We start from the raw sequence: 23,055 nt of genomic DNA on the forward strand, positions 1-23,055 counted from the left end.
GTAATTTTAATAGTGTTCTCAGCATCTTCACCAGGAGTAGGTTCCATCTCAAGAAAATACTTTCTTTACTCATTTATAAGAAGCAACTTATCATCTATTAGTTTTATCATGAGACTGCAGCAATTTAGTCACCTCTTCAGGCTCTACTTCTAATTCTAGTTCTCTTTCTGTTTCCACAACATCTGCAGTTGCTTTTTTAACTGAAATCTTAACCTCTAAAAGCCATCCACGAGGGTTGGAATCAACTTCTTCCAAACTCCTGTTAATGTTGATATTTTTGCCTCCTCCCGTGAATCACAGAGGTTCTTAACGTCATCTAGAATGGTGAATCCTTTCCAGACTATTTTCAATTTACTTTGCCCAGATCCATCAGAGGAATCACTGTCTATGGCTGCTATAGCCTTATGAAATGTCCCTCTTAAACAGTTGAAGTTACTCCTTGATCCATGGGTTGCAGAATGGATGCTATGTTGACAGGCATGAAAATCCCCTTGTACATCTCCATCAGAGCTCTTGGGTGACCAAGATTGTCATTGTCAATGATATTTCATAATATTACAGTGGTAATATTTTGAAAGGAATATTTTTTTCTGAACAGTAGATCTCAACAGTAGGCTTAAAATATTCAGCAAACCATGCTGTAAACAAATGTGCTGTCATCCAGGCTTTGTTGTTTCATTTATAGAGCACAGGCAGAGTAGGTATGGCATAATTCTTAAGGGACCAAGGATTTTTGAAATGGTAAATGAGCATTGGTTTCAACCCAAAGTCACCAACTACATTAGCCCCTAACAGGAGAGTCAACCTGTCCTTTGAAGCCAGGCATTTACTTCTCTTCTTGACCTATGAAAGTCTTAGATGGCATCTTCTTCCAATAGAATGCCATTTTATTTCCATTGAAAATCTGTTGTTTACTGTAGCCATTTTTATCAGTGATCTGAGCTGGATCTTCTGGATAGCTTACTGCAGCTTCTGCATCAGCACTTGTTTCTTCACCTGGCACTTTTATGTTATAGAGGTGACTTCTTTCCTTAAACTGCATGATCCAACCTCTGCTAACTTCAGACATTTCTTCTGCAGCTTCATCACCTTTTTCAGCCTTCACAACCTGGCTAACTGGTGCTAAGGCCCTAGCTTTTGGCCTATCCTGGCTTTTGACATGCCTTCTTCACTAAGCTTAATCATTCTAGCTTTTGATTTAAAGTGAGAGATGTGAAACTCTTCCCTTCACTTGAACATTTAGAGGCCATTGTAGCATTACTAGTTGGCCTAATTTCACTATTGTTGTGTCTCAGGGAATTGGCAGGCCTGGAGAGAGAGAGAAAGAGAGAGAGAGAGAGAGAGGGAACAGCTGGTTGGTAGGGCAGTTAGAAGACACACAACATTCATCAATTAAGTTCGCTTTCTTAAATAGGTACGGTTCATGGTGCTCCAAAATAATTGCAAGAGTAATATCAGAGATCACTGATCACAGATTACTATAACAGATAAAATAATAATGATAAAGTTTAAAATATTGTGACAGTTATCAAAATATGATACAGAGACACGAAATGAGCCCATGCTGTTGGAAAAACGGCCCTGACAGATTGCTTGATTCAGGGTTGCCACAGATCTTCGATTTGTGAAAAACACAATATCTGTGTAGCACAATAAAGTAAAGCACAATAAAATGAGGCATGCCTGTATTTACTTGGTGTAGGTACTTCTGTAAATTGCCATCTCTAGCAATGATGGCAGCCAGTTGTCACAGTTAATTATTTTTTTTCTGGGTCTTACCAAGGAGTTTGAGCCCACCCAAAGAGCTTAGAGTGAATACAAAGGAGAATCACCGTTAAAATCTTTATTATTTATGGTTTTTAGTTATGTTTATTTAGGTAATGACTGACTATGCATATGGCTTGTTTTGTAAGGTACTTCAGATCTCTCTTGGTAGTTGCCCTGACATAAATAATAAAATGTTTTTTAAAATGTTACATTTTTATGGTTCTGAAAAAAATAAACCCTCAAGTATTAAATCGGCTTTTTATGTAAAACCTATACTTTGCAGGATATATATGGGATTTATATTAATTAAAAAAGGTTATAGACTAGTAAAACAGTGCTGGGGGCTGGGGAGGTTGTAGTCTGATATAGGGTGGAATAAAGACCTCACTGAGAGGTGACATTTCAGCAAAGTCCTGGCAGTAGAGCGTGAGAGGGTGGTAAATATCTAATGGAGGAGTGTTCCAAACTGAAGAAACAGTAAAAATGAAAAGACTCAAGGCAGGAGTGTGCCTGGTGTGTTGATTCAAGACCAAGAAGCTTATTTTGGCTGGAATGGACCGTGTCTGGGAAGATAGCAGGAGATGAGGTCAGAAAGTTCACAAGGGGGCCTGATTGAGTAGGGCTTTAGGGTCTTGGAAAGGCTGACGGTATCCTGCGTGAGGTGGGAAACCACTGTAATGTTTTATAGCAGAGGAGGGACATGATCTGATTTAGGCTTTAAAATGATTATTCTGGCTTCTATCCCTATTTCAGGAATATATTTGGCTTTAAGCAACAAAATATCTAATAGTAATTTAAACAAACAGAGAATTGCTTTTCTTATTGTTTTCTTTGATGCAGGAGGTTTCTGAAATTGATTCAACCTTTCCATCATGAAATCAGGGATTCAGAGCCGCCCCCTCCTTTTTTTTGGGTGGGGGACAGGGGACAGTCTGGTTCTGTTGCTCAGGCTGGAGTGTGGTGGCTTGGACTTGGCTCACTGCAACCTCTACCTCCCAGGCTCAAGTGATCCTCCCACCTCACCTTCCTGAGTAGCTAGGACTACAGTCACATGCCACCATGCTCAGCTAGTTATTTGTATTTTTTGTAGAGATAGGGTCTTATCATGTTGTTCAGGCTGGTTTTAAACTCCTGGACTTAAGTGATCCACTTACCTTGGCCTCCCAAAATGCTGGGATTACAGGCGTGAGTCACCACAGCTGGTCCCCTTTTATCTTTTTTCTCCACCATTCTCCACATGTTGGCTGTTCACATTGTACTTTTTGTTTCATGGTTATAGGATGGCTGCTGCAACTCCAGACATCACATCCTCGTTGAAGGCAGAAAGGAGGGAAAGAGCACTAGCCATATCTACTTGGAAAGCTTTCCCTCTGTTACAAACTATCTGGATCTGTAAGGAAAGATGAAACAGTTAAAATATTTGCATTCTTAGCTCCTGTAGAAGTGGCAGTTAAGAAATAAAGAAGTTGAGGGTGGATATTGGGTCAGTCAACCTGCAGTGTCTGACAGTCGTAATTCATGATACCTGTTTTGGTTTATCATTTTACCAGGCTCTTCATGTACATTTTCTCATCTGGGTCCTGCAGTGATCCTCTGGGGGAGGGCAAGGAGGAGATGGCAAGCTTCATTTTAGAGATAAGAAAGCCAAGGCCCAGAAGGAAAGTGACTGCCTCACAGGTCTTTTGATGACAGGGCAGAGACTAAAACAGATGTCACTAACTCTTATTTATTGTATCCTGGGACCTAACTTTAGCATTATATGAATACCTTGTATGAGGCATTACCAATTGGATTCAGCCTGCTCCATTAAATGAGAAGCCACCTGGGTTCTGCAAGGGTTTTTGACTGTGATTGCTTTGTGGCTTTTCTCTAGTTGCCCCAGAGCTGAGCTTCCACAGGCAATGAAGAAAGCCAAGGAGTAAGGAAAATCATTACTCTCTGGAGGGAAGAGGCAGATCCATCCTTCCGGCCTGTGACACAGTGGAAAAGTTCCTGAAAATTCATGGGTAGAATATGTTTCTTATAGGAAAAAGTTTAAAATGCACCAGAAGAGCTCTCTCTGTAAAGAAAGTATATTTCATTAGTTTTATAAATTGCATAATTCTTTTATCAAGCTAACAATGGCCCTTTGTTTTTAAATTAACCCTTGATTTCTTCATAAGATTTGCTTAAAGCTGGGTTTCCAAATGGCTCTGGGAAGTAGAACAGCTGCGCTAGTGCCAGACGGGTGCTTTTCCTCCTGCCTGAGTGGATGCAGCTGAGAGAGGCTGCGTTTCCAATCCATCTTGTGTCCAGGTGTGCGTTCACCCTTCCCTTGCACATGACTGATGCTGTTTTATCCAGCACACCTTGAGACTGAAATAATGAATGACCCAAGGCTCCAAAATGGCTATGAAAGAATATAGAAAGGCCCTAGGTTTAGGCATAAATAATAAAATTAAAGGGAATGGGAATTTTAACCTATGATGCTGAAAATGTAAACTACATTTAATTTTTATAACAACATGTGAAAGATGTTATTTTATTACAATGTCGATTTTACAGATAAAGAAACTGCAGTGTAGAGCTACAATCAAACTGCTTACAGTTACAATCTGTTAAACCAAAAACAGATTTGGATCTAGCTGTGTTCTGCTTATGTAGCTGCTAACAGCTTTCTGTAGTGTCCTGGGGGCACTAGCAAAACTCGAGGGAAAAATGAGGAACGGTGATGAAATTCTGGGGCGTCTCAGGACCTTAATTTCACAGATAGGTAATATCACATGTATCCTATAAATGGCATTTGTTCTGGCCTGGTTCAAGTCCAGTGATTGGTTCTCAAATTCCTGTGTGCTTAAAATTCATCTAAGGAGTGTTATAAAATGCAGGTTTCTAGGCTCCAGCCCGGAGGTTCTGGCTAAGCAGGGGTGGTGACAAACCTGGGAATCTGTAGTTTAGTAGGCATCCAGGCTTCTTTGATGCAGGTTTTCTGCAAATGACATTTCAAGAAATATCACTTGAAATTGAAATTTAATAGCCAGAACAGCACTAGGCATTCAGGAGGCTTCCAGCTTCACATCCAGGAGTTGGTAGATTCATGCACTTCTCACTAATAAAGATAAACAAGTTATCTCCAATGGAGACTTTTTCCCATTTATTCCAATTTGGCATTGAGGACTTTGAGGAGCTACTGAAAAAGCAGAGTAGCTCTTTTCTAGGTAATAATAGAGAAACAACAGCAACAAAATTAAGAGGCAACATGCAGCATGCTTTATTTACTCTTTCCCTTTACTTTGGATCTGGAATTTTCTTATTTCTTTTACCTAGCCAGACACACCAGAAGAGATTCTCAGAAGATGCTAAAAATATTGCTCTTGTCACTACAGGATTCACATTCCCATTGCTCTCTTTCTGCCTGAATCCTCAGTAGAAAAGATGTCTTTTGTCTTTTGTCTCTTTCTGACAAGAATTAGGTCCCTGGGTTCTGAGTTACTTTTGTGATAAGTTCTTGCCTCTCTGACCAGATACACTAAGTCCACATTGAGGTCAAGCATTTAGGTCTCAGGAAGCCATCAGACCCTATATGGGGCTTAGGCTGGGCAGGGCTTTTGTTTCAAATAGGGAGTTCAGTCCGGTAATGAAAAGAACAAAATAAAACAAACAAAAAACCTTCTGAATACAGCTTGAATATAACAAATAACCTGAATAGAAGTTTGTTTCTCCATTCCACAAATGTTTATTGAGTGTCTGCTGTTTGTTAGATATGTGTCAAGGACCAAGCAGGTAAATAATTTATGATTACAAGAAGCGATTTAGAAAACCACATTGCTGGCCGGGTGCTGTGGCTCACGCCTGTAATCCCAGCACTTTTGGAGGCCGAGGTGGGCAGATCACGAGGTCAACAGATCGAGACCATCCTGGCCAACATGGTGAAACCCCATCTCTACTTAAAATACAAAAATTAGCTGGGCATGGTGGTGCGTGCCTGTAGTCCCAGCTACTCGGGAGGCTGAGGCAGGAGAATCGTTTGAAACTAGGAAGCAGAGGTTGCAGTGAGCTGAGGTCGCACGACTGCACTCCAGCCTGGTGACAGAGCGAGACTGTCCGCGCCCCCCCCCCAAAAATAAAAAAACCCACATTGTCTTTTGTTTTCTGTTGAAAACCTTTAACATTTGCTTCCCTATTCTATATTACAAGCTTTTAAAACATTAATAAGTAGATCATTTTTGAACACTTATTGTGCCTGATACCCAGATAACTCTATTTTCAGGCCATGTAAAGAAGAATCTTAGAGTGCTAAGAGCATGTATTTAAGAGGCAACCAACTGTAGGTCACACCTTGCTTCTGCCTTCCTTCCTATTGGCTGGGTGAACTTGGGCAAGTTACTTATGCCCCTACCCACAATACCCCATCAAGCATTTTTTTTTTTAAAAGGTGATATAATACCTTCAAGTATGTTTCTAAAGATTAAATAACTAAAGAATGTAAAGCATTTGGCATACATTTAGTGTTTAATGAATTTCAATTAACACTATTATTGAGGTTTTCCAACTGCTCTGAAGGAGACTTTAGTACAGCTGGGAATACAGATATGTCCTTAAACATTGATGCAAAAATCCTCAATAAAATACTGGCAAACCGGATTCAGCAACACATCAAAAAGCTTATCCACCATGATCAAGTGGGCTTCATCCCTGGGATGCAAGGCTGGTTCAACATTCGCAAATCAATAAACATAATCCAGCATATAAACAGAACCAAAGACAAGAACCACATGATTATCTCAATAGATGCAGAAAAGGCTTTTGACAAAATTCAACAGCCCTTCATGCTAAAAACGCTCAATAAATTCGGTATTGATGGAACGTATCTCAAAATAATAAGAGCTATTTATGACAAACCCACAGCCAATATCATACTGAATGGGCAAAAACTGGAAAAATTCCCTTTGAAAACTGGCACAAGACAGGGATGCCCTCTCTCACCACTCCTATTCAACATAGTGTTGGAAGTTCTGGCTAGGGCAATCAGGCAAGAGAAAGAAATCAAGGGTATTCAGTTAGGAAAAGAAGAAGTCAAATCGTCCCTCTTTGCAGATGACATGATTGTATATTTAGAAAATCCCATTGTCTCAGCTCAAAATCTCCTTAAGCTGATAAGAAACTTCAGCAAAGTCTCAGGATACAAAATTAATGTGCAAAAATCACAAGCATTCATATACACCAGTAACAGACAAACAGAGAGCCAAATCATGAATGAACTTCCATTCACAATTGCTTCAAAGAGAATAAAATACCTAGGAATCCAACTTACAAGGGATGTAAAGGACCTCTTCAAGGAGAACTACAAACCACTGCTCAGTGAAATAAAAGAGGACACAAACAAATGGAAGAACATACCATGCTCATGGATAGGAAGAATCAATATCGTGAAAATGGCCATACTGCCCAAGGTTATTTATAGATTCACTGCCATCCCCATCAAGCTACCAACGAGTTTCTTCACAGAATTGGAAAGAACTGCTTTAAAGTTCATATGGAACCAAAAAAGAGCCCGCATCTCCAAGACAATCCTAAGTCAAAAGAACAAAGCTGGAGGCATCACGCTACCTGACTTCAAACTCTACTACAAGGCTACAGTAACCAAAACAGCATGGTACTGGTACCAAAACAGAGATATAGACCAATGGAACAGAACAGAGTCCTCAGAAATAATACCACACATCTACAGCCATCTGATCTTTGACAAACCTGACAAAAACAAGAAATGGGGAAAGGATTCCCTATTTAATAAATGGTGCTGGGAAAATTGGCTAGCCATAAGTAGAAAGCTGAAACTGGTTCCTTTCCTTACTCCTTATAAGAAAATTAATTCAAGATGGATTAGAGACTTAAATGTTAGACCTAATACCATAAAAACTCTAGAGGAAAACCTAGGTAGTACCATTCAGGACATAGGCATGGGCAAAGACTTCATGTCTAAAACACCAAAAGCAATGGCAACAAAAGCCAAAATTGACAAATGGGATCTCATTAAACTAAAGAGCTTCTGCACAGCAAAAGAAACTACCATCAGAGTGAACAGGCAACCTACAGAATGGGAGAAAATTTTTGCAATCTACTCATCTGACAAAGGGCTAATATCCAGAACCTACAAAGAACTGAAACAAATTTACAAGAAAAAAACAAACAATCCCATCAAAAAGTGGGCAAAGGATATGAACAGACATTTCTCAAAAGAAGACATTCATATGGCCAACAGACACATGAAAAAATGCTCATCATCACTGGCCATCAGAGAAATGCAAATCAAAACCACAATGAGATACTATCTCACACCAGTTAGAATGGCGATCATTAAAAAGTCAGGAAACAACAGGTGCTCTAGAGGATGTGGAGAAATAGGAACACTTTTACACTGTTGGTGGGATTGTAAACTAGTTCAACCATTATGGAAAACAGTATGGCGATTCCTCAAGGATCTAGAACTAGATGTACCATATGACCCAGCCATACCATTACTGGGTATATACCCAAAGGATTATAAATCATGCTGCTATAAAGACACATGCACACGTATGTTTATTGCAGCACTATTCACAATAGCAAAGACTTGGAATCAACCCAAATGTCCATCAGTGATAGACTGGATTAAGAAAATGTGGCACGCCGGGCGTGGTGGCTCACGCCTGTAATCCCAGCACTTTTGGAGGCCGAGGCGGGCGGATCACAAGGTCAGGAGATCGAGACCACGGTGAAACCCCGTCGCTACTAAAAATACAAAAAATTAGCCAGGCGTGGTGGCGGGCGCCTGTAGTCCCAGCTACTCGGGAGACTGAGGCAGGAGAGTGGCGTGAACCCGGGAGGCGAAGCTTGCAGTGAGCCAAGATCGCGCCACTGCACTCCAGCCTGGGTGACAGAGCGAGACTCCGTCTCAAAAAACCAAAAAAAAAAAAAAGAAAATGTGGCACACATACACCATGGAATACTATGCAGTGATAAAAAAGGATGAGTTTGTGTCCTTTGTAGGGACATGGATGCAGCTGGAAACCATCATTCTTAGCAAACTATCACAAGAACAGAAAACCAAATACCGCATGTTCTCACTCATAGGTGGGAACTGAACAATGAGATCACTTGGATTCGGGAAGGGGAACATCACGCACCGGGGCCTATCATGGCAGGGGGTAGGGATTGCATTGGGAGTTATACCGGATGTAAATGACGAGTTGATGGGTGCTGACGAGTTGATGGGTGCAGCACAGCAACATGGCACAAGTATACATATGTAACAAACCTGCACGTTATGCACATGTACCCTAGAACTTAAAGTATAATAATAATGAAAAAATAAAAATAAAAAATAATAAAAAAATAAAAAAAATAAAAGTGTATTGAAAGTCAACGTGGCAAGTTTCAGATCAGTCGAAACTGTAGATTGGAGGTCGTTGGAGTGCTGTTGGAGGAAGTGCTATTGGAGGTTGGAGCAAGGAGAGCAGTTGTTGGAAGGAACTTCTTAGAAGAGCCAGTCTCGAAGATATGGTTGTAGACAGAGCCTGAAGCTGCACTCTTACTACATTTGCAAGTTGATCTCCAGTGTTTGGTATTCTATTTGTGGCTACACAAATTGAGAAATGTCAAAAATGTAAGTGGCAGAAAAAAAGGACAGAAAATTATTTATGTAAGGAGAAGTTAAAGGTATTGTGATTATTTTAATCTGGGAATGTGGTTCTTAATGATTTTAGTACATGAGCCATTTTGGAAAGGAAAAAGAAAATGATACAGGAAAACAAAACTAGTGATAGTGATTGTGTTCTTTATTTGTGTTAGCCTCACATGCCTAACAGAGCAGAGGGGTTAACACAAGAAGTTTTTAATCAACCTTTGTTAATGAATCAGTGTACCTTCCCTGTTTCCTGTTTGATTTTACAAAGCCACAAATAAAAATAATTTTTGGAAAAAAAAAACTTAACTGGAATGGAGAAACTAGTAGCCTTTGAAGTTATACCAGTTGCATTATAGTCAAGGTAATCATACAGTTTGTCCATCCAAAATGGGGTGCTTTTGAGAATCAAAGGGGACTCTATTAGTAATTAAGCTAAGACATTAAGTATCAACTTGGATTGCCCTGGGTACATGGGGACATTTGGGCATCCTGAGTATAGTTTTTATTTATTAAATCCCTCCTCATTAATCTTTTATTAGTTAATAACAGAAACAAATTAATAGCTCCTATGGAAAGTAAATTTACAAAGTCTCAGTCATGCAGATGCTCTAAGAAAAGTTAAGGGATTAAAGTAAAATGAATAAATAAAAGTTAATATTTATTGCATGCTTATTTGCTAAGCAATTATAGAGATGAATGAGGCTTTAATTCTAGATCTGTCTGACTTGGGACTTTATCAGAATATATATTTGACAGTTCTTGTCTAAAGCAGAAAGATGTTTAATAACTGTGTTTAAGTAAAAATTGCAATTCTTACAAAAAATTAATGATGCCTCAGAAACAGAGAATTTCAGAGGAAGAGGCAAATTCAACCTTTTCATGAGGGGTGGGATCTTGTTTCCTAGAATCCTTAAGAACCTGCGAGCATCCCTTGCTTTGTGGTGATTTAGACAAAATTGAAAGGGATGTAAACCTCAGTCTTTATGCACTAATGCATTAGTGTAACCCATGTACATGAATGCATTATTTTTTCTTGTCATTTTCTCATTTGTGTTAGAGGCTCATTCAGTTTTCTCAGGAGTTGAGTTTTTTCAACATATGAAAAAGCTCTGTGCTTTTTCCATGGTGGTAAATGCTGATTTTTTTTTAGACTGGCTTAGTCATAACTTTGTCTACATGTAAGAGACTAGAGCAGGGTTATTTTGTGATTTCCAACTTAAACCTGGGCTACGCTCCCCTCTTAGGTTTTGGCCAAGGCTGGGTACATCTGAAGGATGGTGGGGATATTGTACTAGGAACAGAGCACCTGGTGGCTTCAAATCTAGGAGCTGGAATCAGCCCTCTGTGTTCAAATCCTGATTCAGGCATGCAGTAGCTGTGTGGCCTTGGGTAAGTTACTTCATTTCTTTGTGCAGAGCTAGCTTCATGGGCATGTGACCTGCATAGTTGCACGGCACCCTGGTCAGGAGGGCCCCGCACTTGGATTAATGTTCTGTAGTTGCTATATTGAAATGTGTAATATTTTTTGAACAAGGAGATCCACATTTTCCTTTGCACTTGGTCTCAAAAATTAAGTAACTGATTCTGTTTCCTAGCCTTAGATTTTTTACTTGTAAAACAGTGATAGTAATATTTTCTTCATCTTTGTGTACATAGGATCCTCCTAGGAAAAGATATGACAGTGGTAAGGTCGAGTCAGGCAGTGAGTTTAATCTGAACTAATTTATTTAAAAAGGAATGTTGAACTTGGCTATTATATGGTATCCACCTCTCATGTTGTTTTTTAGCTTATCTGCCTGGGGTATGGGGGGAAATGATAGTACTCTTTTACATGAGAATATCTAGGAGACATTAGGAGCAAAGGCAGCCTTGTTTTGGAACTGTGGCCCGGTAGTATCATATGAAGATGGGGGGATGGTCTCTCTTTTCTTCAGTAAAACTGGGCTGTGGTACCACAGTTTTGGGACAGCATCAGTACCATAACTTGTCAGACTGGCTTTGTCTGAGTCCCAGCAGTGCTGACAACAGTGGGGCCAAAGTTCCCTGTTAGGTTTTTGAGGACTTCAGAGAGCCAATCAGCTGATGCAATCACTGCCGTTACCACCACCAAAATGAACTGACTTTTTCATAAGAGGAAAATGGCAGGTGCCAGGTAGTACCTCAGGCATTGCATTAAAAACATATGTGAGAAATTGCTTGCTTTCTCTAAGAAATAATTGGAATGGATGTTGTAAAGCGCTGAAGTACTTTAAAAACTAGTGAGGAAATGACATCAGGGAAATGTGGGTTATTGATAACATTAAGAACTATATTGTATTATGAGTGTCTGTGGCCTGTGACATAAAAGTTACCTTGATATATGAGCCTCTTTTTCTTCTATTAATTAATGACAGGAAGAATTGGATTTCAATGACATATATAGAAACATAACATTCAAGCAAATCATAACTTGAACAACAAAGGAAAGGAAGAAACAATCTTTAATGAAAAGGTTACTAATTCATCTCTTCTTTATAAAAACTAATAATGGATCATTATTGTGGTGTTAGAAAGGTTTTCATATCTTGCTCACGCCTCCCAGCTCATGAAGTTGAAAGCTATTTAGCATATAAGTGAGATATTCTGTTCATGATCCTACATTTATCCTGTAGGTTTAAATATGGATAGCAAATCAGCACATATCTCCAATTAACCAGTGCCGATACATATTTGAGTAATCAGTGTCCACAGCAATATGTTAATTTCTGATTAAGCATGGATAAACACAGTTGTCTCCTTAGTCGTTGAACTTTAGTATAATAAATATAGCCCTTTGAGAATGGTAGTAGATAATGAACCAATGGGGGATTTATTGTAGCAGGCTGTAAAATAGCCCAATGGAAGATGTGAAAAAATCAAAACACCAACCATTTCCAGGAGCAGTAGTAGACAGGCCTTAAACTATTGATTTGACAGTTTGGGCCATTAGAATAAAGGCCCAAGTAAGAAGCAGATTTCCCAGTTTGCAGAGCCTGCCAGGGAGAAGAAATATGCCATTTAACAAGTACCTTGTCCAGGTGTTTTTGCTTCTACCAGCTGGCAACTACAGAATGTGGTACAGTTTCGTACTCACCAGGAGACATTACAACAAGTTCCTGAGGAGTTAACAAATAGAAAATACCCAGGCAGGCTCAGCAGGAACAAAGCTTTAATATTCTTAACCTGCTGAAGGCAGTGAAAAGTCTTCATTAGAACAGTTGCTCAAATGAGTCGCATTTCTATCGCCTTCTGAACCTCTGTTTCTTTACTAGATGCTACTTTGAAGCTGGCATTTCCACAGGTACAAGTTACTGCAAACAGGTCAAGAACTCTGCTCTAAAGTTGTACAGAATTTGAAGATCTTTATTTTCATTTTAATGTTTGAATCATTTCAGTTTATAGCCTATGTGAGAATATTTGCCAAAAGGCACTCTTTTTTTGTTACTTTGGTCTAATCTAAATTTATCACTTAGAAACTTTGAGCTGAATTTATTACTTAGAAACATAAACAATGGCTTGAACTACTACATTTTCCGGCCCTTTAACATGGCCAAATGTCATGTAACGTGTCAGCCCTGAGCTTGGTTAATTTATTGCACCTTTCTGTTGATTAGAAGGGAATGAGTCCTAGAAGATTTTGCTTTCATTTTGAAATACCATCTGCTAAATTGCTAAATTATATTCTAAGAATTTTTTTTTAAATATGAAGGGGTTCCTTTCTAAGAACAACTTAGAAACATTAAGATAATTTCACCTGCAGTTGTGACCTTGAAAAAGATGCAAAATGTTGCTGCTTCATTCTTTTGGCATAGTACTTCAAACCAAACAAAGGATTCCAACAGCATAATTTTATTATTCCTTTTGCTGACAGTTCAGGTTCTTCATTCATATTTTGTATTTTCTTATTCGTAGAAAATTTTTCCTCTCAAAGACATAGCTTTAGAAATTTCCTGATACCAAAATATGTTGTTTTACTTATATTTTACAAACTCAAAGAGAAGGAAGAAAAATACCAGTATTTTTTTTTTGACATTTCCTACAAAGCAAGTAACTCAAAAGAAATGCAGAAAATCAGAGACAGAATTCAGAAAGGCAACTTACAGGAATTAAATAATCATAACATCTGTGTTGATAAAAACTCAAAAAAAGTAAATGATGTAATTATCCAAAATGTTTAATTATGAGAAATAGAACACCATTTATGTAAAAGACATTTTCATATTATCGGCACTTTTGTTCCCCTCAACTAGTGTTTTTAAGGATCATGCCTTCAGAGCAGAGAGATATGCCAACGACAGAAATATTTAAGATTCCACAGAATTTTTGTTGATTTGTTGTTGGAGTTAACAATAAAACCATATCAAGTAATTTGAACTGGATAAGTTGGCTGAGGATAGATGTCAAGCAACATATATGACACAGCTCTTTAACGTTCTAGGAAAGTGGATGTCCCCAGCTGGATACAGCATTTCGACAGCATGTGTGCAAACATAGCTGTTTCATCCATGGTGAGTCATTTGCAACCACGAGTATACTCTGCAGGCAACACAAGAACCAGTGCATGATTGGATGAACCACAGGGAAGGCACTTTGGTGCTCAAATTTCAATATATTCTGTTTTTACATGTTTACATTTCAATTTTTTTCTTCCTGAGGATACTCAGTTTAATATCTTCTATTTGAGGTGCCTTACAATTGTGTAAAATTCTTAGGTATTATTATGATTTTGTTTGTTTTTGTTTTGTTTTTATTTATTTTTATTATACTTTAAGTTCTGGGATACATGTGAAGAATGTGCAGGTTTGTTACATAGGTATACATGTGCCATGGTGGTTTGCTGCACCCATCAACCTGTCACCTACATTAGGTATTTCTTCTAATGCTATCCCTCCCCTAGCCCCCCGACCCCCCAACAGGGCCCAGTGTGATGTTACCCTCCCTGTGTCCAAGTATTCTCATTGTTCAACTCCCACTTATAAGGGAGAACATGCAGGGTTTGGTTTTCTGTTCTTGTGTTAGTTTGTTGAGAATGATGGTTTCCAGCTTCATCTGTGTCCCTGCAAAGGACATGAACTCATCCTTTTTTATGGCTGCATAGTATTTCCTGGTGTATATGTGCCACATTTTCCTTATCCAGCCTATCATTGATGGACATTTGGGTTGGTTCCAAGTGTTTGCTATTGTGAATAGTGCTGCCATAAACATACGTGTGCATATGTCTTTATAGTAGAATGATTTATAATGCTTTGGATATATACCCAGTAATGAGATTGCTGGGTCAAATGGTATTTCTAGTTCTAGATCCTTGAGGAATTGCCACACTGTCTTCCACAATGGTTGAATTAATTTACACTCCCACTAACAGTGTAAAAGCATTCCTGTTTCTCCACATCCTCTCCAGCATCTGTTGTTTTCTGACTTTTTAATGATTGCCATTCTAACTGGCATGAGATGGTATCTCATTGTGGTTTTGATTTGCATTTCTCCAGTGACCGGTGGTGATGAACTTTTTTTCGTATATTTGTTGGCTGCATAAATGTCTTCTTTTGAGAAGTGTCTGTTCATATCCTTTGCCTACTTTTTGATGGGATTCTTTGATTTTTTTTCTTGTGAATTTGTTTAAGTTATATTTCAATATTTAAAGATATCTGAAGATATTTTAGATAAGACAGATCTGATGATATCAACATAAGATTTTATGAGACTAAGGGGAAGCAAACTAAAAAATTGTTTATCTCCAGAGAGGTACTATTTTAAATTTTACATGAATTCAAAATGAGGGCTGGGTGCAGTGGCTCATGCCTGATATCCAGCACTTTGGGACGCCAGCCTCAAGAACTCCTGAGGTCAGGAGTTCAAGACCAGCCTGGCCAACATGGTGAAACCCCATCTCTACTAAAAATACAAAAAAGTTAGCCAGGTGTGGTGGCAGGCGCCTGTCATCCCAGCTGCTCAGGAGGCCGAGGTGATAGGATCACTTGAACCTAAAGGCACAGGTTGCAGTGCACCGAGATGATGCCATTGTATTCCAGCCTGGGTGACAGAGTGAAACTCCATCTCAAAAAAAAAAAAAAAAAAAAAAAAAAGAGTGCGTATGGGAGTCTTTCTCTATGCATACTGAGGTTTGACACTTCTGTCCAAAGTACCATTGTAGAACCTTTAAAACCATATGAGAAACACAAAATTCTTTTCTCATATTGTGTTAGTCTGTTCTGACACTACTAATAAAGACATACCCAAGACTGGTTTAATTGACTCACACAGTTCAGCATGGCTGAGGAGACCTCAGGAAACTTACAGTCACAGCGAAAGGGGAAGCAAACACGTCCCTCTTTACATGGCGACAGCAAGGAGAAATGCCAAGCAAAAGGGGGAAAAGCCCCTTATAAAACCATTAGATCTCATGAGAACTCACTATCACGAGAACAGCATGAGGGTAACTGCCCCCATAGTTAAATTGCCTCCCACCGGGTCCCTCCCATGACGTGTGGAGATTATGGAAACTAAAATTCAAGATGAGATTTGGTTGGGGAAACAGCCAAACCATATCACATGTTATGAATAAAGATGATGTTTTTAAGAAAGGAACTTTTCTTAAAGAGGATAGTTTTATGTTCTAAGTCAGGGTCAGCAAACTGGCTCACGGGCCACATCTCGCCTCTTACCTGTTTTGGCATGGTCTGTGAACTAAGGATGATTTTCACGTTTTTAAATGGTTGAAAAAAAATCAAAAGAAGAAGAATATTTTATGACCCAATGAAGATGATGTAAAATTTTAATTTACGTTTCCATAAGTAAAGTTTTATTGGAACATAGTCACATTAGTTCATTTATGTATTGTCTGATGTATTGTCTGTTACATATGGCTACTTTTGTGCTTCCATGGCAGAATAGAGTTGTAACAGAGACTGTCTCACCTACAAAGCCTAAAATATTCACTATCTATCCCTTTACAGAAAAAATTTGCCAACTTATGTTCTAAATTACTTATCTTCTGATTTTGATACAAGATTGATAATGAAAAGTAAGTGTTTTATAGTTAAATGGGAATTTATGTTGTAATTACTTTTGGACTAATATTATGAACAAATAATTATAACGGATTTAATTAAACCATAGTATTATTTTCCATTGGCATTTGCATGGCATGAAATGGGTCCCCAAGAAGTATTTTTTGAAGAAATAGATAAATAAATTGACACATGAAGCTGAAGACTATGGGTACTAAAAGAATAATCCATTTTATCTACTTACTTTTTCTTCTGATTTAAATTCTATTTTTGAAAACTTATTTAATTTAGTAATATTTGTCATATCTCTGAAGTAATCAGTTGCCATAAATTTGAAAATGATACAGTTGTGGAATCACAAACTGTATTTGTGTCTGATTTAATTCAGCTAAATGTGATCCTAATTAGATGCATGGTGTTCCAGCTTTTTGTGTTCCTCAGTTCATTTTTTGTGGTTTCTTTGTGTAGGCAGTATTAAACACATGCAAATCTCTACAATTATTCACACTGAGAGACAGAAGTGTCTGTGTTCTGTGATCATCCGTTTATACATTAAAAAACCTTATTTGTAGAGAATCAATAATTAGATGGCCTTGGAATATAAATCTGAGATTTCTGCTATATAGGGATTTCCTTCTGGTAGAGTCTTAAGTTCTGAGTTTGAGGTTTCCATGATTATTGATTATAATTATTTTTTAAGCTAATGACTCCTTTGGGGATTTATTTGAGACTGAAGTAAATCCAACATGCAAAACTTCTAAGTTAGTAAACAAATAAATCTCCAATCTCATCAAGCAAGTTATTTACTGGAAGCCTTGTAAATTAGAAGCACGATGCCCCACAATTCTATTAATAAAATCTCATCAGCATAATTTAATGTCACATATACAGTATTAGGTTTTAGAGCCAGAACCACAATTACTATGAGAGAGAGTTAACTGTATAAATCTTAATGGGAGAAACTTTCAAAACAATTTAGAACAGACAGGTATACCAGAAAAACTCCCCAAGGTAAATAATACTAAAATATTATTTAATTTATATTTATGAAATTATCAGCCAGATAATTGTGATTTATAAGATCGTTTCAACAAAAAGGACAGCAACTATTGCTCATTTGTAAAATAGAATAATTCTATTAGAATGACATTAATATCATATTAATCTTTATTTACACAGTTTGATATAAAATCAAAATCGTACCCATGTTATTTATAAGCACGAAATCTATGGACGTGTAGAAAATTTCAGTAAGAGTTAGAAAGGAATTTAACAATTAAAAATTTTTAAGGATTTCTTAGTCCAAATTCGACATTTTTTCTCTACAAATGTATGAAACTTAATTGATACTACTGAGTATTTTAACTGACTTCTAATTGTGTTCAAAGGATGTATTACCTATGGGTTCTATAGTTACTGTTTTCTGTAGGTTTCTGTTCTAAGTCAGTGTATCTATAGGGATATAGACATAGATATAGATATTACTAAATATTTTTCTCATAAAACAGTAAATATCCTTACTTTTTCTTCTTATGGTTTTTAAAACGCATATAAATGATTGATCAATAAAATAGAATTGAGAGAAATATGTTACATAAAAGTACTTTCTCCAAAGTAAAGGAGAAAAATTGGAAATAATTACAACTATCGAATAACAATTTTGTAACAGTTTTGCATATAAGACTTTAAAGACATTGAAATATACCAATTTATAAATATAATTCATGCAACATGAAAGTATGTTATGCAACACAACAATATAATGAACTCTACCACTCAAATCAGGAATCGGAACACTACTAGTAGCCTTACCCTGGATCCCTTCACGAATAGTGATTATTTTGCATTTTGGCTTTATTTCTCCCATGTCTTTATTTTAAAATAGTTTTATGTCATATGTATATGTGTATATAAGTGTGTGTATTTGTGTGTGTGTGTGTGTGTGTGTGTGTATATAGCCAAAAGTATGTTGCTTGATTTTGCTTATCTTTGAACTTTTTGTAATTTTTTTCATCTTTGATGTTGTGACTATAGTTGATTAATTTTCTCTTAGTAAATGTGTGAGTACACCAAAAGTTATTTATCCATTTTTCTATTTGTTGGACATTTGGACTGTTTCCAGTTTTCTTCCCAATTTTATATGTGCTGCCACGAATATTAATGTAAACATCTTCCTTTAAACATGTGCACAAGTTTTTCTAGGCATATAATGAAGAGCAGAGTTGCAAGACCATGGTTTATCCAAATGTTCAACTTGGATATTGAACATTTATGCTCAGTAACATAAATAACATAGTCAATTATCATATAATGGTAAATTGTTTTCAAACATGTTTGTGCCAGTTTACACTATCCCTGGCAATATTACACTTGATCCACATTCTCACTTAAATTTGTATTGGGTATTATTAGATTTTTTTTTTTTTCTTAGACATGGTTTCACTCTGTTGCCCAGGCTGGAGTGCAGTAGTGGGATCTTTGCAACCTCCACTTCCTTGGCTCAAGTTCTCTCTCCTGTCTCAGTCTCTTGAATAGCTGGGAGTACAGGCATGCACCACCATACTGGGCTAAGGTTTTGTATTTTTTGTAGATACGGGTTTTTGCCATGTTACTCAGGCTGCTCCTGACCTCCTGGGCTCAAGTGATTCACCTGCCTTGGCCTCCCAAAGCCCTGGAATTACAGGTATAAACCACTGCACCCGGCCAGATTTCATAATTCGTGCTAAACTCTTGGGTGTAAAATGATCTCATTGTGGTCTTAATTTTCATTTGCTTGACTACTAATGAGAGTGATCATCTTTTCATGTTTTTATTACTATTACTTTTTTTTGTGTGTGACATACCTTTTGTCTTGTCACACGTTTTGGTCAGTTTTTCCTCCCAGTTAGGTTGTCTTTTTTCCTGTTGATTTGTATTAAATTAATTTTCATAAAGTTCAATTTCCTAAAAATATAACAAAAAACACAAGCAAAATATTTTGAGCACAACTGTTTCAAAATGTTATTTGAATTCTCTAAAGCAGTACGTTTTACTTATTGAAATGGTCTCCAACTAGAAAATGTCTAACTGGTTAAATATTGGTTTAAAGGTAGATGACAGACTAAATCATATATATAGGTAGGTAGAAATATGTTTGTGTTTTTTCAGCCCCAAACTAAGAATGATCCTTTATCCTAAAGCCTTTAGATTCTAACATATTTACTATTGGAACAAGGGGAATACTAAACTTGGCTCTGACATGTTTATCTTATTTAAACATCATTTGTATTATACTTATACTTTGAAAAGTCTTCCAATATCCATGGAACAAAAAAGTTCAGCATGATAACTATTTAAGCCATTACTACCATATCTGTAGATTTTTTTAAGTCTTTGTCAGTAGTATATCATTATGCCATTATCAATATAACATACTGTCAATAAAAAGGTACTTAAATATCATTATACTAATTATTTTAATTATTTAAAACACAACTTTTAAAATCCAATTGTGTCCTAAAGTGATATTTCACAGTAAGAGACGAATGTATTATATGAAGCATGAGCTTTCCCTGTTGTGTCTTTCATTCTTTCCCTCATCTGTATCAGAAAAGGTCACAATCTGGAGATAATTATTCACCTCACTTACCTGGTGAGATGGCTTGAATTCCCAAGATCTGTCCTTTTCAGGACTTCATACTGGGATCTCAGGACCCCATGCTAAACCTAATTTACTTATTGACTTCCTATATTTATAGTGGCATAACAATGGCCATGTGGATTCTGTGCTAAATATACTCTTAGGTTGTTGCTTCCTATATAAAAAAGCACTCAGTCCTACGGGTACCATCAGACCAGTGCTCCCCAGGTGGTGTGAAAGTTTATCTGAAATCCAGTTTCTGAAGAATAAGTAAACTTTATATGGGAGGACTTCCCTGAAATGCTTGCTTCTCTGTACCATCTAATATAAGCAGAATTTCTGAAAATTGCATTCAGCTAGGGTTGCTGTGAAGATTTAATAACAGCACCTGATATATAGGAAGTTTTCGTTAAATGTTACCAGTGAGGAAAATGATGTTGATTTTGTGTTGTTAGAAATATTGACACATTTGGCATCATCCATGTTTTGCTATTAATTCATAAGACTACCTCATTAAACCTTTATTTTGAATGTACAAACATTTCTCATTTGTAGTCTTTGGAGGCCTACTTTTACACGTGTTTTATTTCCATAATTACCTAAAGCTAATTTGACAGGTACTTTGTCTCATTTTTTTCTACTATAGTGTCTAGAAACGTGCTTTACATAGTGCTCAATAAATGTTTGATTAAATTAATACATGGTTACCAGGGCATCTGCATATTATAACCACAGATTAAGAAATGTAGATACAGAACATGTATTCATTTGAACTTCAAAGTAAGAATCCAAATAATAAAGCTGTTATCAAGGTGGCTAGTGGTTCTGGGGCTCTGGTATAATCACTCTGTCTGGTTTGCTATCATCAGATTTTCAATAGGGAGCTTGATCCGAGAACACATGCAAAAGCAGATCACCTTCAGCTCCCTCTACAGGGGTTCAAGAGTCCATTTTCAGCAATTCAGAAAATAGATTGAGAAACATATGTTTAGGGGAAAGCAAAATGGTGTTTTCTCACCTGCGAAAGGTAGTTGCTGATCATACATTTTAGCTCTTGTATGGCATCTCACTAAATCTGTACTACTTTGAAATTATAGAACATATTTTCTTCCTGGAAGAGAGAAATTATCTTCTTTATCCCCATGCCTTATCATTACTGAACATAACAATTACAAAATGTATAAAAACACTGTCTCTTTGGTCTCCTTCTTTAGCTATTTATTTTCTAGAGAAGAATAAGAATAAATAAAGCAGAGCTTCTTTCAAAATTACAATTTCTTCTGTAATCACAGTTTCAGAAAAAAAGAAGAGGGTGAAGAGTAGGAGAAAGGAGAGAGAGAGGGAAGGAGATAGAGAATAGCACAGGGTTTTAAATGAATTTAATTATTCTCCTTTGCCAAGGTTTCTTGCTATAAGTCATCTAAGGTCAATTTTCTTCCAACATCAGTTTTAACAAAGAGAAGTGAACAAGAAAGCTAACAATAATGGAAAATGATGTTAGCCTTTGCCAGAGCTTTCATTTCAGCAGGATATTGAGTATTAAAATGCTTTGGCTTGGAGAATCTTGGATGTTGCTTCCAAGTCTTTTTTTTTGGAGATGGAGTCTTGCTCTGATGCCAGGCTAGAATGCAGTGGTATGATCTCTGCTCACTGCAACCTGCGCCTCCCGGGTTCCAGTGATTCCCTTGCCTCAGCCTCCCAAGTAACTGGGACTACAGCTGCGTGCCACCACGCCCAGCTAATTTTTTTTTTTGTATTTTGGTAAAGATGGGGTTTCACCATGTTGTCCAGGATGGTCTCGATCTCCTGACCTCGTGATCCGCCCCCCTTGGCCTCCCAAAGTGCTAGGATTACAGGCATAAGCTACTGCATCCGGCCACAACTCTTGATTCCTGCCTCCACTGTACTTTGGTCCTGTTTTCCATTCCAGAACTAGGTTTGTTTTGCATGCTGGACTTCAACTCTGTTTCTATTCAAATCCAGACCTGCTTTGCTTTCTCAGTTTCTGGCTCAAGTCCCAAGCAAAATTCTGTCTGGATAGATCAGAGATTCAAATGATCGGGGGCCATTTGCAAGCAGCTGTGCTGTTGCACTTGGGGTTTTGGTAGGCTCTTTCACTATCAAACAAAATATAGAAGCCTAATTTTTAGAAACAGTTTTTACTTTTAGCCATGAAATGCATGAACATAGTACATGAGGTCCAGTAATACTTATGGCTTATATTACCAACAACCAGGGTGACTTCCCTTAGTCTTGTTTCCATCGGACAACAACTGTGATCTCATTTTAATTAAATTCATTGTCATTATTTACATTATCATGACTTAATAATTAATGTCGTTTGCAGAACCAAGCAGAAGAGTATGATGTCTTTTGTTCTTATGCCTCTTATACACGCTGTCATAGATCTATTCCTACCCTAGTTCTTTTTACTTTTGGTCTGTGCCACAGAATTAGTACACTTTAGTTCCAAATTATATATTGTATTATTTATTTTACAAAGTAAAATAGCTCAGTCAGAATTTTAATGAATATTCACTTAATTTCCCTGAATATAATTTTTTTCTTACCTGTAAAGTTACGTAATATTCTCTTGACCTCGTGATCCGCCCCCCTCGGCCTCCGAAAATGCTAGGATTACAGGCGTGAGCTACTGCGTCTGGCCACAACTCTTGATTCCTGCCTCCATTGTACTTTGGTCCTGTCCTAAAAATACTCTTTTATTCACTAACTACTTCAAGGTATTTTGAGTAGGAAGTGTGTTGGATTTTTCTTGTGTGTGCCTTAGAACAATGTGCTAAGCATACAAAAAGTATTCAGTAAGCACCTTAATTGATATAACTGAATTTGCAGTTTTTCTTGCCATTCTTTCTATGTATGTATGTATATATATGTATGTATGTATGTTGAGACAGAGCCCACTCTTGTCAGTCAGGTTGGACTGCAGTGGCATGATCATGGCTCACTGCAGCCTCAGTCTCCCCCGGCTCTGGTGA

At 37.4% G+C, this 23,055-nt stretch overlaps 1 protein-coding gene across 5 annotated transcripts in view; it reads left to right on the top strand.

The window, feature by feature from the left end:
• The window catches only part of TMEM117 (transmembrane protein 117), a 563,388-nt gene that overhangs the window by 224,315 nt on the left and 316,018 nt on the right, over nt 1-23,055 (top strand). For 2 of the 5 annotated variants that reach the window (XM_050749384.1, XM_050749388.1), the window contains one exon: nt 13,869-13,938. The exons of 2 other annotated variants lie outside the window; for them this stretch is intronic. In XM_050749384.1, the coding sequence (XP_050605341.1) occupies nt 13,869-13,938 (70 nt within the window). Of the gene's footprint in view, nt 1-8,697; nt 13,939-23,055 lie in introns of those variants that run through there. One more of the 5 variants, XM_050749386.1, reaches the window with a different exon arrangement.

Source organism: Macaca thibetana, chromosome 11 (genome assembly GCF_024542745.1).
Source record: "Macaca thibetana thibetana isolate TM-01 chromosome 11, ASM2454274v1, whole genome shotgun sequence".
Classification (NCBI taxonomy): domain Eukaryota; kingdom Metazoa; phylum Chordata; class Mammalia; order Primates; family Cercopithecidae; genus Macaca; species Macaca thibetana.